This window comes from Parasteatoda tepidariorum, chromosome 7 (assembly GCF_982258835.1).
Source record: "Parasteatoda tepidariorum strain Cologne lab strain chromosome 7, Ptep-v5.0, whole genome shotgun sequence".
Classification (NCBI taxonomy): domain Eukaryota; kingdom Metazoa; phylum Arthropoda; class Arachnida; order Araneae; family Theridiidae; genus Parasteatoda; species Parasteatoda tepidariorum.
In genome coordinates, this window is record NC_141761.1 from 24,371,431 (window position 1) to 24,384,575 (window position 13,145).

Here is a 13,145-nt window from a genome sequence, read left to right on the forward strand (position 1 = left end):
TTGCTTATCTATACAAAGAAAGTTATAAGCTCAATCTATTGTTTAGTAATAAGCTTCGAAAATGATTTTGGTCAACATGAGTAGTTTTTTTATGCTGATGACTATGCTATGATTATGAAATGAAATTATGAATTAAGGGTGCAAGTATTTGTAAAATTGTTAAATGTTTTCATTTTTTAATAAAAGCTTTATTTTATAAATACACATGATTGTTGAGAAAAAAATAATAGTGTTTTTATTCATTCTTCTCGTTTTATGTATTGGTGGTATTGGCGTCAGAAATTCAAGAAAAAGTTAGTTTTTTATTAATCTCTTTAACTGTTTTATTGCTATTTCAGTCAAAAAAATTCTTTGATTTACCAATAAAATTTTTTTCTTGCAACTTTGTGGATGTTCTATTATATCAATAGTTTTCTTGAAGAGGTCAATTTTCAATTCAGAGATAAGCTTTCTCTCAATATCTTATCAAAATCTTGTTGATATGAATAGGAAAGTATGCGTTTTTAAATGTTGTCTTAAATTATTTTAAAATATTGTCAGCACTAATTAATTAGCATATTTAAGGTTACCCTCTCGAACTATTGAGATTTAACCCTAGAACGTAAGGCTAGATCGATCAAAAGTTATTCAGGAAGATCCTTTGTTTGTTTTTTTGGCTTACGGTACATAATGTAAGGACACATTTTTAATGATTTAAATCAATTCTGAGGTTCTAAATGCTGTTCTCAGAAAACTCATGTGAGTTGTAATTTAGTATTTGCATGAGTGAAGCAAGTGAAATATAGTCATGGTGCATAGCGTTTTTAAGAAGTGCTTAAAGGTGCTTATTTTTGATTTTCGTGTTTCAAAAGCCCTTAAAGGTGCTTTTTTTAATGGATGTTTTTAAAAAGTGGTTAATTTTCCCTTCTCCACATATTGTGCAAAAGCAAGCTTTTCACATTTTTCTATTTAATGTTATGCACTATTCATTCAGCCACAATCTATTTCGGTGTACCGCTGGTCCATAGCGTATAAGAACATGAATAATTTTACATGTTTGCTGAAATACTTGCGAGTCCGCATATGCATATACTGACCTGGATTCGGTGAGATTCTTGCACTCTCATGTGCAAATCTGTTGCATTTTGCAAAATAATCTCAATTTCAGGCTTCTTTTACCTCCCTCTGATATTGAACTGAAAATTCTCTTGATGATTTTATAATAGCCAATATAATCAAGACAAAGCATTCTTTGGTTATTTTTCATGATTATCTAAGGCTTTTGAAAATTATTTTGCATTTTGTTAATGTATCTTGTGCTTAAAGATAATTTTTGAGTGCTTGAAAAGTACTTAATAAGTGCTTGTTTTTTGTTAAAAGATTTGGCAATGCACCCTGATAGTCTAATTGCTAATAGAATTTGAATTGAAAATCTGTATCTTTGGCATTAGGTTTCACTGCTGTTCTTAAAGTTATATTTGTTGCAGTTATTTTATTTATAATAAATATATATGTTTAATTACAGATAGCCTACTTCCTCTCAGCTCTTCCCATGCATTACGGCATTCAGCTAAGAGACACATGTTAGCTCATGTGGATAATGTTGATAATATTTCAATTTCACTTGATTATATAAAACTTCATGCTGATTCTTTAGTACATGGTGGATTTGAGAAAGCCGATAGCAATCATACTACAACTGCAAGTCTCACTACAGATGGTGGTTCAGATAGTTGTCATATAATTGGTCCGTGTCATTCACTACTAGCAAATTGCATCAAATGCCCAGCATTAAGCAATGATTGTGTTTATGGGGAGAATGTAAATGTTACTTGTGAAGCTAAAAGTTATGCAAGGTGCCAGGTACAAAAAAGAATTATAATAAATATACTATAATATAATGTGATATATGATTATATAATGAGGTATGTATTCATATATACCAAGATCAGAATAATATATTATTCTGTATTAAAACTCTTGAACTTTGAATAAACAATTAGATTATTTTCAAAAGACGTTTGATTTTTTTAATAATGATTTGTCTTTAGTTTTCTGAGATTATTAATTTTGTTATAGTAATAAACAGAAAATTATGAAAATTTTTTCCTAATTAATACAGTTTTTAAAGATTAGAGGTACAAGTTAAATGGTTGTTTTTATTGTTATCAGGGGTCTGTCTAGATTTTTCCGAGAGGAACCTATTTTATGAAAATTATAAATGATATTAAAAAATCAACACAAAAAAATTATAAAAATATAGATTTAATGTTTCTTACGAGACACAAAAATAAAATTTTGAGAAAAAGTACTTTGTGAAACTACCGTTTTTCCTAAAGTTGAATTTGTGAAGGTACCGCTAAATGGTAGTAAATTTGGCTTGGACAGACCCCTGGTTATTATTATCCATAAAGCATTTGATCTTGATTTTTTGTGTGATTTTTCTTGGCTGATTGTCTTTAGAGCAAAACAATTTCATTTATTCCAATATTTTCATTTGTTTGTTTATTTATTTTATTTATTCTTTTTTGGTGATAGAAGGTAGTTTACAGTGAGTAAAATTATTTACAAACTTCTGTAATTGTTCCTGATCATTTGTAGGGTTTTAATTTCAGAAGGAGTGGAAAAATTTTCTCCATTGAAAAGATTAAAAACTCAGTTACAAAATTCGATGGGACAAGAAAGATTAACTAAGTTAGCCAAGATGAGCCTGATATAATTATTGATCTGTGTGAAATTGTGAGAAGGTTTTCAGCTAAAACACTAAATGTTTGCAATTTGTATTATAAGTAAGATTTTTATTATTTAAAAAATATGAAGTTACACCTTTGGAATTCATAAGATAAGAAAGGCTTAAAAAAATTTCAAATAAATAAGGTCGTTTTTGGTTAGATGTTCAATAACTAAAATAATGACAAATTTATATTTTATGTTGTAATTGATTACAACTGTTTTTGTTAGTGAAATTGAAATTGTCTGCTTGTTAGATACCTGCTGTTACCATTTAAAATTTCAACAGCTTTATTTGTATGTATGTTTTGGATTTGAATTAAAATATAAATATGAGATTTTTCACAAAAATTAATAATGAGTTTTTAAATAATACAATTTGTCAAAGGAATATGAATTATTCAATGGAATAAGAGTAGTATGATAATTCTATGCATATATTTGGCAAAAAATATTTTCAAAAATTGTAGTTAATTTGTTTATTTCCAGATTGATTGCACTATTAAAGTTTTGATATTTTCTAAGATGAAATAGAATTTATGAAAATTACATACTTCTAGGAAAAACAAAATATCTACTTCACTAAGTTATTTTAATTTAAAAATAGATAATTTTGTTGATACAAATATTAGTTTTTCTTATAATCATACTAATTATGTAGTGAGTAATTGCTAATTCTGTTATGTTGACAGTTTTACCTTAGGGAAGTGTATTATTACTAGAGCCCGGATTTTGATGACCTAAAAAATCTCAACTAATGCCCTTAAAAAGTGCAAAAAATGACCTTAAAAAGGGCAAAAAATGCCCTTAAAAATGCAAAAATTTGCTCAAAAAATGCCTTAAATATAGTAAAAATATTGAATTAAAAAAATGTTTTGCTCTTTAAAATTATTATGAGTCATTTAAAAAAAAAGCAATGCAATACTTGTTCTACGTTCATTAAAGTTTGAAAAATATGTTTTATATCCTAAAATAACAAAAAAAGGAAAATATATTGACGCCAAAATATTTTTCTTTTGTAGAGAAACTTTGAGGGATATAACAACTCCCATCTCATAATATTACTAAATATCAGAATTACATTGGATTATTAATTTTTTGTTGTTGATAATTTGAAATTTAAACGAGCGTCTCTTGTCTGAGAGTAAATTTTCATTCCTGCAGAAGCTTCTTTCAACGTCTACTGATGTTATAGGTGTGTACTTGAAAAAGACGGTCTCACTTACTGACAATTCTTCTTCAATTTGAAAAGATTTTGCTTCACCTGTTAATATCCTATAGATTTTCTTCATTGTTTGGAAGCCATTGTAATAATGAAAATTGATAAAAAATAATAAAAATTGGAAAAAATTAACCGAAAACTTTAAAAAATGCATTAAAATGCAAAATACGCCCCAAAATTTAAAGAGAAATGCCCTATAAATCTAAAAAAATGCTCTAAAAGACCAAAAATGCAAAAAAATGCAAATGTCATCAAAATCCGGGCCTTAATTATTACTTTTAATGATATAATTAGGGTAGTCTTCCTGTGAAGTAATCCTGGGTATGGCCTTGATTTTTTTCTATTGAAAAGTGGATAAAATTCTACTTTATAATAGTTTTTTATGCTATTTTTTAATTTATTTTCAGGGGAACCGATCTTTCATAAGAACATATAATTGTCGCTTCTGTTATCAAACTCCTGCATATGAGCATGTTTGCCAAAGAAATACTTCCTGCCATGTAGTTAGTTCTCCTCGCCAAAGATATGTTACAAAATGCTCTGTGAAGCCTCATATTTTATGTTTAGGTTAGTATAACATATCTTCTTACTCATTTCTTTAAAATATTATTATTTTCAGAATAATATTCTTTAGTTCTTGTCTGTTATATTTTATCTTTTATTTTATTAAATACAGTAATTAATTTTCGTTATAGATCACATTTCAATTCACAAATTCATATTTGTAAACTTTTTTTTATAAATCTAAGAACATTGGACCAAGTAAGGGGGTGGGAAGGCTGAGACGAGTACATATTTTGGGCAATTGAACTAGAAGTATAGTGTTTTGAACTGTTGTACAGTATTTTGTATTGAAGATTGCATACCATTATAAAGAATTGAAAAGAATAAGTGATATTTTAGATATGGGCTATTATAGCAAACTACAATTCAACCCTGGTAATAGTCAACTGGTTGTGAATCTTTTAATAAGTCCACTATAAACCATGGTTAACTATTCTAGTAGTATTACTACAAAATTTTATTCTAGTGGTATTACTATTTTATTCTAGTAGTATTACTACAAAACTTATCTCTGTTACTACAAAAAAATATTGAAAAATAGTTTTGCAAATTAGGGGAAATCGGTACATATTATCATCTCTGCCTTTTTTGCAGAAAAAAGATTTTATCTTATGAAATTAAACCTATTTTGTTTTCCGGAAATGAAATTTAAAAAAAATTTAACCTTTGAAATTTTAAAAAATTGAATTTGATGTTTAATTTTGTATTTTTAATATTACTTGAGAATATTAGTTATACTACAGAATATGCCAAAAAATTGGGGAAAATAATCTTCGTAATCATGGTAGTAAAATTATCTCAAGTAATTAAATCACTAAAGTAATATCAGAAATTATATTATAACTAGGGGGCAAAGCCATCTGTTCGCTACCGCTCACCAACCCCAATGATTGCTTCGCAATAATTGTTTTTTCTTGGCAGAAAACAGTTTTTCTACTAAAGTTAAAAATATTCACTTAACATCTATGTACTAAAAGGAATTCTGTTTACTTACGCTCTTGCGCCTCTACTTCCCATGTCCAAATATTGCTATCTATTAGTATTATAAACATTTAGATCTCTTGGTGAACAGAAGTGATTTTTTTAATTATCATTTTTTTAAATAACATTTACATTCTTAATACATTATATTGTTCAAACAAATTTGATGAGTTCTCAACCATCATTTAAAATTTTTGCTAATAATAGCAGTAATGAAAAATAACTTTAAATTAGGGATAGAAAAATATTTAAAGGAAAACAATACCTTTACGACTTTTGTTAATTTTATGTTGATGACAACCTAAACAATATGGAAATGAATGGGGGAAAACTGGATCCTACTACGTGATTTTCCGGCCAATAAAAATGCGCTGAAAACAATGGAAAATGGTATCAGACCATTATAATTTTATGTTATATAAAGAGATATCAGAAAATTTTTTTGAAGTAATATTGAAAATTAAATAGATAAATCTTTATTTTTTTTTACTTGTGGGAGAAGCTGTGAGTTTTCAATTGTGATATATGAATAAACTTATTTTTGATACATGAAAAAATAGTTTTGTGTAGTTTAAAAAAACCTCATTTTGTTTTACAGCTAAAACAAAGTTCATTTAGAAGTCTAAACCTGAATTGTTTAACAAAAACTATGAGTGCAAATTTTAATTTTTAGTGTTTATTTTAATTATTATTTCATTTAGTCACTTATGATTACTTATTACTTTACTTATTACTTACTTATTACTTTAGTTACTTATTCATTTAGTTACCACTTGTAAGCATCTTTAAAACTCAACCTCATGGATTAAAACTCAGATTCCTTAATTTTTCAGTAGTGGCGATTTGTTATCATGCAACATTTTAATCAAAATTTAAATTAAAGTGATAAAAAAAAAATTTTGACAACCTGCTTGTTACCATGATTTGCTCAATTATGTAAGTATTCTGAGCTCTTAATAAATTTCTTGTTATAATTTTTTTAAGGTAATCGTGATTTCCATAAACATGTGCCTTGTAATTGGACTAAAGGTTATAGCTGGGGAACTGCATTGCTGTTAAGGTTGGTAGTATTTTTGTTTTTAAAATAAAATAATTTTTTTCATGTACTATACTGCCATGCAATTAAAAAAACAACCTAAATGCTTAATGATAGATTTTGAGCAAAACAGTTTGACAACAATTTTCTTTCCTTGGCAAATACTATCAAAGCTAAAATAGAATTTCAAGAAACTAATAAAAATGGTTTAATTTTGGAAAATAATATTTTTTTGTTGCATTTTTGAGCTTATCATACAAAATACCAAACATATAAAAATCTCCATTTAGAATTTTTCATTACTTATCCTGGTTTTTCTATTGTGCAGCAGTATATATTTAAGTTGTATGAACTTTTTATTCAATTAATATTTCTACTTGTGTACCACTTCTTCAGTTTCAAAGATAGTATACAATGCACAAAAAGAAAAAAAAAACTAAGATGTAATCCTAATGGTTAAAATATTGTTAAATTTTTATATTTTAATTTCGAGAAACAATTCAACTAACTTTGTTTAGATTACTAATCAACTTTTTCCCGATCTTTATTAAATTTAATATCCTAGAATTCTAAAATATAATAAAAAGGTGTTGTTTTTTACGTGGTATTATCTAAATATAAATAATCAATGCAATTGTGTAAAAAAGTTTTTTTAATCACTTAAGTAGTTCTAGAAATGGTGCAATACACAAAAAGCAAAATTAGGTATAGAAAGCTCTAACTTTCGACTGCTCTTTGGAGTAAACAATTAGGACTATTATATTTTCAATATTGTGGCTCTCTCCCATTTTCTCATATTTTGAGTCTAAGAGTTCAAACTTAAGAAAAAAAGAAGAGTACATTATTTTTATTTGATTTAATAACTTAAAAATGCAATTTTTCAGAAATTAATTTGAAATTAATTGTATACTTCAAATTTTAACCATTAAATCATAGGTTTTGCATCTTAGTACATGAAAGTTAGAGTTAGATAATTGGTTCAAATGTTATTATAGTGTAATTTTTACTGTACAGTGTGCCATTATTTTAAAAAAATTATTATCTTCTATACTAAGTTATTGCAATTAAATTATAAGTAATCTATTAACTTTTGTAATTTGTTAAAACCTACTGTATTTTATGAAGTGCTTGGAAGTTTAAAAAACTAAATTAAGTTTGACTGCAGCTGTTTTTCAATGTTCACTATCATTTAAAAAAGATTTGTTGCAATAGAATATGTTTTTCATTTATATATTTTGTGCATTTACGATTTTGTAGATTTAATGTCTGTATAGTTTATAAAGTTCTGAAAGAAAATTTGTCACATTTAGTGCTAAAATTATTTACAACTTAAAAAAATATTATTTTTTGTTGAAGTTGTTTCTATCAATATAAACGAGCCACTGTTGGCTCGTTCCAAAAACAGTTCAATTCAAAATCTTTTTTTTTTAAATTATTTATATGAAATGAAAACTGAAATATTTTTGATGGGTAAAATCTATAGGTGATCAAGGAAGGGGCTTTATCGTTTTTTACTTAATACATTGGGAAGCTCTCTGATATGAAGTTTTCGGTGTTCGCTCCAAGATCTTATGACTCTCAGTTTGAAAGCAGCCAAAAAAGTTTAATCCCCCAGTTTAAATCTTAAGAGAAAAGTGAAGATGTTCCACTCTTTTGTAAACAAAATCATCATTTCAATACTAAATATTTATCAACTCTGTACTGACTGTATTTTTTATTATAACTTTTCATCAAAATAAAAACTGATATGAATTATGCATTTGGAAATCGAAAATCTGATAGGTGCATTTTAAGCTAAGTGATGAAACTAGATCCAGTAAAAATGTTCCCTGAGTTTGTAAAAGCCATGAAGTGTATTTTATTATTTTTTACGATTTTAACTTTTTTTTTTTCCTGATAGAATTATTTAAAATATTCAATAAAAGAATTATTATTAAGTAAGGAATAGTGAGGTCAGGTGGATACTATTAACTAAATTGAAAGAATTTGAAACATATTGCAAAATCTCTATGTCACAAAACTCACACATTAATGGGGGGCATAACCTCTTGATGCAGTGTTTAAACAACTCTGAAAGTCTTGCAAATTTTAATGACAAGCAAGTGTTAATAGTCATACATATTCATATAATTAGAACAATAAAGTTGAAATATTTAAAAACTATAATGAAGGTGTCAATAAATTTTCCACCAAAGTTTGATATCTACTTAAAATAAGAAATAAAATAGGCAAAATTCTGATCCCAACTATTACATACTACAAAGTAACACTTTATAGTTTCTTTCTCTAAAAGCTTTAAAGGAGCAAAACGTTTATCATATAAAATTATTAATATTAGATTAGAACAAATTTCTCTACTTATCTGCTGTATTCGCAACCAATCATTAGTTTTTCGAAATGGTAGACAAGTCTGGAATCAGAGATTGTTTTTTTTTCTTCTTTTTTTAAAAATTGGCATAACTTATAAATATAAAATAGAATAGTTGATTTTCAACTTTCACATTGGTGAAGAAACAATATTCAGCACATTCCAAAAAGAAAACTTAATTCCCAATAACTGCACTAATTTTTAAGGCCAGATTTTATGTTTGTGAATGTATAAGCAATTCTACTACCCCCAAGAAAATTTTTTGTTTCCTATGTCCTTGACATTGACTTTAATTCATATGCCTAGAAGAAAGATATTTCTTAGTTTCTAAAAATTTATTGAATTCATTTTTGAAGAAAAAAATTTAACTTGTTGGATAATATGTGTCTAATATAATGCATTATGTTTCAGCATTGTATTTGGTGGATTTGGAGTAGATCGTTTTTATTTGGGCATGTGGCAAGAAGGAATTGGAAAATTATTTAGCTTTGGCGGTCTTGGAGTTTGGACTTTAGTAGATGTAATTTTGATTGCAACTGGATACTTAGGACCTGCTGACCGTTCTTTGTACATAAGAAACTAATTGTTATTTAACCCATGTAAATAAATTGATACTTTGTATATAAATTAATTATTAATTTATTAAAGCTAATTTTTACTGCTACTGAAAAAAATTATGAGATTTATTCCTCTTTGCTGTACATAATTTTGCTACAAAAAAATTGCAGTTGGAGATAATGTTATATTTAAGTATTAATTTTTGTATTATATTTCTTTGTAACAATAACTTTGTAGCCATTGAATTTTTCCAAAAGGATCAAGATTGACTTGAACTGAAAATAGTTTTTATCTGATTTATATTTATCTTCGGTGGTATCAAAATTTTGCAACACTCGACTCATATGTAAATATCTTAGATTTGTTGATGCTTTTTGAAAATATGTATATACTAAAAATCCAATTACATTTTTCGTCCAAAGATATATCTAAAACCAAATAGGTATGATAAAAAAAATGACCACATTAGATTGAGCAAATATTAACATTGCCACCATGGTTTTGTATTTTTAAGGATAGATTTAAAGAGACTTTTGAAGTATTAAATAGTTTTGAAGAATTATTTGTAGCCATTTTGATGTCCAGTTCAAAATAAAATTTTATAACAAATTAACTTTCCCCAATAATTTGATTTTGCACAACTTAAAAGTTTTTGCTCTGTTAGAATGTAAGTAAAAGATTTACAATTTTAAGTGGATTTAAATTTGTAAAATTTATCTAAATAGTTTGTCACAGGAAAAAAAGCAACTGAAATTGGATTGTACATGCTACCTTTAGATTAGATCTTTGAACTTCATTTGTTGTGCCATTGTTATGTTGCATACTACTTTCATTTTATGAGTTATTTAAATTTTTGATTTTTAGTATTATTATTTCGTCATTGTTACCAGGAGAAACAATTTCAATCTTTTTTTTCCCTTTAGTTTTCCTAACCTTTTGTCTAAATTCTTTTGTATAGAAAGAAAATCCAATCTAATACATAAAATTAAATTTTAATTTAAATTAAATACTTTCTTTGACAACACTCACTATGAATTAAAGTCACTATAAATTGAATTAATTCTAATTTTTGTCTCTTGTGTTTTCATATCATTTGTACAAGTTCATTCTAATTGTTTGGCTTTGGCATCACTCTAGAAATGGCAGCAAAAATGTTGCCACAAAAAAAAACATAGTTACTTGCTATCAGCGTTGACATCAACGTCATGTGATGAATGAAAGCAGTAGTAGTTGGGGCATTTTATGCTTTTAAATTGTTAGCAAAAAAATTTTAGATTATCAGTTAATGAATCAAAAACTCAGTTCATGGCAGGGACAACCCGATGGTCAAATCTAGTATCACTGAAAATAAATAATTGCGTTTGAGAAAATTTTTCATTCTGAATATTTAAGTAAAATTTCTGAAAATAATAACGATATAACCGTTAAAAATTTTACTTTTTTGTTATTCTTATTGATGCATCTTAGGTTTGTGTCCTTCCTTTATACAGTGAAGCAAAGATACTCTTATTCATAAGACCAATAGTTTAATATGGAAGGGGGAAGTAAGTGTTTGATAGTAAATAGAGAATAAACTGATGATCTTTGAACAAGACATCTTGAGAAGAATTTTAGGAGTGGTAAAGAAGAAGGGAATATATAGAATATGTATAGTATCCTAATTTAGTAAAGTAAATCTTACTTTAGTAAAACTAATTGAAGTCTCACAACTAAAATGACTAGGTCTCATGCATGGAGATAAAACCCGATAAAAAGAATAATATAATGAAATTTAGATAGGATGCAAAGAAAAGATAGGTCACTTATGCGGTGCTTAGATAATGTTGAAAAATGGCTAAAAAGAGACAGTATTAGCAGAGGAAGCACATGGACACATTTAAAAATGCACGCTGGAGGCTTTGGATTGCAATCAGCCGTACTGTTTAAAGGAGTTGAAGATATGTTTTCATATTCGAGAGAATGTCTGAGAATGCTTCTTTTGGATTTGAACAAAAATTAATTGATTACAGATAACTTGTAACTAAGTTTAGATAGGACATCATATTGACTTGTAGTTGTTTATCATTATTATCTGTGATAGCAGTTAAATATTAGTGGTATTTAGGTTTCAAAATGTAGTCAAGGTTGCTTATAATCTTGATTAGAATCGTAATAGTTGGTTAGAATTTATTTATTATTGCGATTGCCTGCAATCATAAGTTGTAATTAGCAATTACTTGTAATCTATTATTTTATTGATAACTCTGGAATTCTCTTATTGTTTTTTCTTTGTATATAATTGTGCAAAACAATTTATTAGCCCCATTGTTTAAGAACATAGGTAGATTGTTCTTAGTAGATTACTGAAAATTGAAGCAACAACTCAGTTATGTGACACATTGGAGCATTGCAATTTCTACGGAATGAATTAAATGAATTCTATGGCGAAAACATATTGAGTCTCAATTTTATGTGATACATCTATCTAAATTAGAGGAATAAAGGAAACACTTTGCTACACTTTTGAATCTAATGGCAAGCTCATCAAAAAATATTTTTATTCAATAAAGAAATAACGGCGTAAATATTAATTTAAATAAAACTGAATATTCTCTGTGTGTTTCTCTTAACCCCTTGTGAAGAATAATAAAACTGTAGCTGCAAAACAGGTGGAAAATTTTAAATTTCTCAGTTTTTTTTTCAGTCTCACTAACAAAATTTAAAAGTTCAAATTTTTAATAATTGTGTACTATTATATAAGTTTATGCATGTTCATTATATTAGTTTTAAGAAAAATAATTTTTTGTGAATATTCGTCTTTTATTTTGTCAAAGCTTGCAAAATACACTGAATACCTGATTGTTTTTTACGTCCCTTACTCTGTCCCATTTTATGCAATTACAAGAACAATGATAAAATAAGAAATATACTTAATTTTTCAGTCTTGTAAAAAATCTATATAGGGAAGAAGTGATGTGAAGAAAATATTTTAGGCTAGCAAGAGCTTAAAATCTACTTTAAAATGTTTGTTCATAACACTTCATAGCAAGTTTGTGGTACTTGGCAAAAAAATGTTGGTGTGCCTATAATATTTATATATTTTTTTTTGCACCTTGAAACAAGACATTAGAGAGAGGAAAAAGAAGGTAGATGAGCAGAAGATGTTTGATAAAACTTGGCCCAAAATATGTATTGAAGTTTTTAAATCATTTATCATTCTTTTCTTATGTATATAATCTTTTATCGTTCATTATGAATTTTTTCTTTGATTCTTTATATTATCTGTTAATATGTGGAAAACAGCTGATTTTTGACTAAATAAAAAAAAGTATTCTTATATAACTAGTTTTTTTTAAGAAATTTAAAATACTTCAGATTCATAATTAGGAGTTTTAAGATATGAATCATTTTGATATAATTATTTACAAATTAATTGATTTTGTTAAATTTTTAGTGTATAAATATGCGATTGCAAACTATAAATGATTGCAATGAAACAATATTCTTAAAAAACAAGTCCTAGAAACGTTCAAATAATAAAAACAGGAAATATGGGATCTTATCAAAAGGTGGGAACAATAATGGTTACTGCAAATAATTCTGAACTCTTGTGTTATTTACACTCTGTGAACTAAATATTTTATAGTTATACAATGTAGAATTATTTCTAATGCAATATTTATGCAATGTAATCTATTTAAATAACACTATAATAACTTTTTTCCATC

The 13,145-nt window shown here is 26.6% G+C and overlaps 1 protein-coding gene across 1 annotated transcript; it reads left to right on the forward strand.

The window, feature by feature from the left end:
- The first annotated feature begins 45 nt into the window (after positions 1–45).
- amx (TM2 domain-containing protein 3 almondex) lies at positions 46–9,554 on the forward strand. Its single transcript, XM_043052820.3, has 5 exons — positions 46–293; positions 1,505–1,842; positions 4,339–4,498; positions 6,461–6,536; positions 9,292–9,554. The coding sequence occupies exons 1-5, from the start codon at positions 206–208 to the stop codon at positions 9,461–9,463; spliced, it is 834 nt and encodes a 277-aa protein (XP_042908754.2). The 5' UTR covers positions 46–205; the 3' UTR covers positions 9,464–9,554.
- Positions 9,555–13,145: the final 3,591 nt, after the last annotated feature.